Consider the following 5,587-nt stretch of genomic DNA (forward strand, 5'->3'; position numbering starts at 1 on the left):
CGTTTGCAAACGGACCGCCATTCGCAAACGGCCTAGTCCATTCGCGAATGGACTAGTCCGTTAGCAAACGGACTAGCCTTCGCACTTGGCCCGTAACATATATATAGTTTCTTGAAAATTGAGTCGAGTCAGCTGCCTCATGTTTCTAAATGTTTGACTCAACTCAATGTCAAAAGTTATTTTACTGACTCAACTCTGACTCAACTCAACACCTTAATATTTTTGTCCGACTCAACTCTAACTCAACTCAACAGCTCAACATTTTATCCGACTCGACTCAAATCTGACTCATTTGAGTCAGAGTTGAGTCAAATTTCTGACTCGACTCATGAGTCAAGCACAACCCTGGTCGACGGTATCATAGGCGCGGCTGAAATCGAAAGCCAGGAGGACGAACTTATCGGCCGTAGTACCATCTTTCGGGCGTCCTCGTGGCTTCGGCCGGTTGGGTTCCAGCCGTCTTGGAACACAGCTCGCAGATACTGTTTCTGGCGGGGCAGTCACTGAGCTGGGCATGCCACGGGCCGCCGCAGTAGGCGCAGCGCCGACCCCGGTCGGCCGGACGAGTCGCCCGTGAGCGCTGGCGGGGTGACACGCGACTGATGGACGCAATGCCGGGCGGCACAAGGCCGTGACTCGGTCCGTGCAGCGCCTCACGCCCACTTTGCGCGTTTTCACGCGCCTGACAGATGCTGACTGCAAGGGCCAGTGTGAGAGACTCTGTCGCCAGTAGCTCCTCCAGCGTGTCACTGTCACGAATCCCGGTAACAATCTTATCACGGAGTTGTTCATCTTGGCAGTTTGAACAGAAACCACAGAACTCGTAATTCGTAAATCTCCTTCACTGCTATCATGAAATCATTGAATGACTCGTCAGGTGCCTGTGATGGCATATAAAACTCTCTTCTGTCCAGTATTACGTTGCGCTGTTTACGCAGATATGCTTCCATTTCTGCTATAATGGCCACCGTTGTGATCGCGTCATCATTGGTGTCGAGCCGAAGACTGAACTTAACTATCTTGACCCAGCCATCATCCAGCAATGCCAAGACAGCTGCTTTCTTTTCTGCGAGTGAAACATCCCTGATACCGGTCAACAGGCAATATCCTTGATATCGGTCTTTCCAGGCCGAGAACTCACGAAGCGACGCTCCGGAGAAGAGGCGGGGGGCCGGTGTGGCTGCCGAGCTCAGACGGCCGGTCGGGCGTCTCTCGGGCTGCGGTGTGTGAGCGGGTACCAGCTGCAAGAGGCGCTCCGTCAGACGGGCCTCGCGCTCTTTGGCCTTCTTCTTTTGCGCGGTCGCGGACCGCGCCTAGGGCGCGGCCGGCGGGGGCGGGTCGGTGGCGACCTGCACCCGCCCCACTCTCTTCATGAATTCGATGATATGTTGGGCCGGCCCCGAGAGCACTTCCGCCAGGGTCGGACAGTGCCCCCAGAAACCGGCCCTCGCCGCCACGTGTGCAGGGCACCCGGCCAGGAGGTGCTCCACGTCCTCCTCCTCCTCGACGCAAGCTCGGCAGGTCGGGTCTTCGACCAGGCCGAGGCGATGAGCTGTGGCTCGCACCAGTGGACAGTAGCCGGTGCGAAGCTGGGACAGGGTGGCCTGGCCCCACCTGTCCAGCTCATCGTGGCTTGGAGTAGGGTCTCGATGAGGGTGCCGCTGCGCCCGTGCGGAGGCCAGCTCCGATGTCCAGCGACGGATGGCTGTCCGTGCGCTGGAGAGGTCAATCGGGGCCTCCTCTTGAGCGCAGTCGGCGGCGGCTTGGTTGGCGAGGCGGTCGGCTGCCTCGTTGCCGGCGAGGTCGGCGTGGCCCGGGACCCAGTGCAGGGTGATGTCCTTCCCTTCGGCTGTCAGCGCGTCTATTAGGCCCCAGACGCGCTGACCGATGGCCGACTGTTGGTCATCCGGGCCGCGGCTAAGTAGCTGGAGTCCCGACCGGGAGTCTGTGCAGAGCAGCACTCTCTTGATGAGTGCTTTGGAGGGGGCCGGTAGCTCATGGAGGCATGTCAGGGCCTCCGTCATTGCCACCAGCTCCGCCCTCATACTGCTGCACACTCGACCGGCCGGTGCCACGCACTCTATTGTGCGTCCCTCGCGGTGGAGCTCCAGGATCGCTCCACCGCCGCCTTGGATGGTGCCTTCCTTGGCGGATCCGTCCGACCAGATGGTACAGTCTGGATCGGGGACGAGGGCCAGCGCCGCTAACGCCGCCTCCTTTCTCTTTTCCGGCAGGTCTGTCCTCCTTGTGGGCTGCGGCAGGTCCAGCACGAAACGGACGGCGTCTCCACAGTGGTGCCAGGGTGGTGCGCCCTGGTAGAGTGCCAGGGGCTCCACTGGGAGGTCGCTCAAGCCCGCCCTGTCGCAGACCCACCTACCGACCCGACGAAAGCATGGCTTGAATGAGAGGGTCGCGTCTTCGTCTGCCGGTGGCGGCGGTGGCAGACCCGCCTCTTCGGCAGACGTCACCGCGCGCCTCCATGCCTCGTGGGCCCGGTAGCGGAGTCTCGGTGGTGGTGTCTTGTCCAGTAGGTTGCGAGCGGGGTCTCCCGGAGGTAGACGGACTATGCGCGCGTACTCGCCGGCTGCTAGCTCCTTGGCACGGAGTGATAGCGGAGGGAGGCCTGCCTCCGCCACCAGGGTCTCCTTATCCGTGAGCTTGATGCAGCCGGTAATCAGGCGCGCACACTTCCGCTGCTCTACCTCCAGGCGCTCGCGAACAGCCGGTGCCGCATGGGTGAAGTAGATAGCCGCCCCGTAGTCGAAGAGGGAGCGCACGTAGCTCTTGTAGGCGATGCGGAGTGTGCTACGGTGGCTTCCGTAGCTCCTTCCGGCGATCGCTGATATACAAGCACGGCGCTTTGCCATCTTCTCTCTAAGGGCGGCGATGTGGGCGGCAAAGGTCAGCTGGCAGTCCAGCTTCAGGCCGAGGAAGGTGGGCGTCTCCTCGTAGCCTAGCGGATGGTCGCAGAAGCTGAGCTGGGGCTTGACCTTGCCGCCGCACTCCTTGGGGTCCAGCGTGAAGGTGGTCATCACGCACTTGGATGGACTAGGTTGGACCTTCCAAGTCTTCACCCAGCGGCTGACCTCGTCCAGGGCCGGTTGGAGCCTGTCCGCACACTCCTGCAGAGAGCGGCCCGTCGCGAGAAGAGCCACATCATCCGCGAAGAGGGAGACTGTTGGGCTCGAGTCTCCGGCCCGGAGTCGGTCGTCAATGTCGTTACAGTAGATGAGCCAGAGGAGAGGGGCGAGCACGCTGCCCTGCGGCAGGCCCTCCTGGAAGACCCGCCACCGGGAGGCTGACGTGCCCCATCTCACTCTAGCGCGCCGGTCGCTGAGTAGGGCCCTGATCCAGCGTGTAGCACACCCGGTACATGTCGACATGGAGGCCCCCTGCTCGTGGGGTCGATGCCCCCCTCGACAGAGGGGGCAAAGTGCCTCCAAACACGCGGACTCTCTTCCATTCAAGCCGCTCTTTGGCCTCCTGGCGCTCCTCCGCCATCGCCTGCAGCTGCTGGGACAGGAGAACGCCGAGCTGCTCGACGGCATCAGCCATAGTCACGAACACTGCGGTAGTCGAGTCACTAACGTGAAAGGTTCACACTTCACTGCTCGGGGTTACATGAGCAGAGTTAATACGCATTACAAACGGACTACAATGGTGAGCGAATAGGAAAATCCGTTCCTGATACGCATTTACTTGCTCATGTAACCCCGGTAACTGACTGCCAACCGCGCCATGTCATATGTATTCGCGAGCACAGCGAGCGGGCAACTGCCGACCGGTCAGCGGTCCCGTTGGAGCGGGGCCGCAGGGGCGCGTCCAGTACACGTAAGTGGGGATGTGACGGGGCCCATTTCAGGCCTGAGAGGGCCCATTTGATACCTGTGAGGGCCCACTTCAGGCCTGAATGGGTCCATTTCAGGCCCTAGAGGGCATGTTTGAGGTCTGAGAGGGCTCATTTCAGGCCCGAGAGGGGCCATTTCAGGCCTGAGAGGGGCCAATTTTAGGCCTGAGGGGGCCATTTCAGGCCCGAGGGGGCCCATTTCAAGCTTGAGACGGCCCATTTCATGCCCTAGAGGGCCCATTTGAGGCCTGAGAGAGGCCCATTTCAGGGATAAGAGGCACCATTTCAGACCTGAGATGGCCCAGTTACGGTATGAGGGGGCCCTTTTTCGACATGATAGGGACCATTTCCGGGCTGAGAAGGCCCATTTCAGGTCTGAGAGGGCCAATATCAGGCCTGAAAGGGCCCATTTCAGGCCCTAGAGGACCTATTTGAGGCTTGAGACGGTCCATTTCAGGCCTGAGAGGCCCCATTTCAGGTCTGAGAGGGCCCAGTTCAGACCTGAGAAAACTGACACCTGAGGCAACTGCACCGGCTTTTGAGGGGCCCACCTGCCTCTGATAGCCGGCACTCAGGTCTCAAAGGACCATTCGATTGTCGATGTCTAAACCCCCAAGTATTGGAAGGCCTGTACTCTATGCAGACTCTTGAGGGCTTTACGTGGGCTTGTAAATGCCCCAAACTGGCCCTAGTCCAGCTCGACCGCGCCCCGCAGAGCATGGGGCCCTAAGCTTTCCAGCTTTACGCCCCTGAGGGGTGTTCGAATATTCCCTTCTAACCCTCGCATGTGTAGGGGGGGGGTCGGATGGACCCCCCCCCCATGGTTTTTCGCGAATAACTCGCGTAAAAAGCGGCCGATCGCGACGAAACTTTCAGTACCCTCGCATTGATCAATTTTACACCTACCCTGAAAATTTCATGACCCTGACCCAAATGACCTTTGACCTGTGACCTCTTTTCCGAGACCATGTTTGGCCGGAATCGCGATTCGGCGTACGTCGGCTCGCATTAGCCGTGCGTTTGCAAGCTTTTCGTGGTTTCAAACGTTCAAACATGTGATTTGAGGTTGCTCCCATGCATTAGGGTGGGTGTCAAGGTCACCTGAAGGTCAGGTCAGGTCATTGACCTTTGGTGACCTCGGGTGACCTCGGTTCACTTTTTCGAGTTTTACATGTTTCTAGGCTAGTTTTTGGAGCTGAATTCGAATTTAGCAACCATTTGAACATTTACGAAGTAGTTTTGGTGCCTTCGTAACATGTTACGAAGCTGTCAGAGGCGGCTGACACGTACTACGAATACCCGTCACGACGCCTACTGGTTGACCTGACCTGACCTGACCCGACCTGGTCTAAATGCTTAAAGACATCATCTCTGATCAAAACTAACACGATATTCGTGATCAGCACCCCGAAAAACCCCTTAGCAGCCACACTTTACGACTTTCTAATAGGTCCCGATTTTCCCGACTTTGGGTCATTGACCTGACCTGGAAGGTCAACCAATGACCTAGGACCTTAAAATTGGGTATCATCGGCTTCCTCTCGTCACGGGCAACACGCTCGTTTTTTCCGCGAAGCTCTAGCTCCATCAGGGGCCAAACGGCAAGGGGGGGGGGGGTCCAACCGACCCCCCCCCTACACATTAGAAGCTGGAAAACGCCGCACACATGCGAGGGCTAACTTGACTCCAGGGTCACGTAGCGACAAGCGCGGCGGTAGGCGGCTTTATAAAGAGCGTTGA

The 5,587-nt window shown here is 58.7% G+C and overlaps 1 protein-coding gene across 1 annotated transcript; it reads right to left on the reverse strand.

The window, feature by feature from the left end:
* Positions 1-1,313: 1,313 nt before the first annotated feature.
* Positions 1,314-3,555, reverse strand: LOC122379517. Its single transcript, XM_043361794.1, has 2 exons — positions 3,454-3,555; positions 1,314-3,275 (listed from the first exon to the last, which is right to left on the reverse strand). Exons 1-2 carry the CDS (start codon positions 3,553-3,555, stop codon positions 1,314-1,316), a joined length of 2,064 nt encoding a protein of 687 aa, XP_043217729.1.
* Positions 3,556-5,587: the final 2,032 nt, after the last annotated feature.

Source organism: Amphibalanus amphitrite, unplaced genomic scaffold, assembly GCF_019059575.1.
Source record: "Amphibalanus amphitrite isolate SeventyFive unplaced genomic scaffold, NRLGWU_Aamphi_draft 000008F_arrow, whole genome shotgun sequence".
In the NCBI taxonomy this organism is placed as follows: domain Eukaryota; kingdom Metazoa; phylum Arthropoda; class Thecostraca; order Balanomorpha; family Balanidae; genus Amphibalanus; species Amphibalanus amphitrite.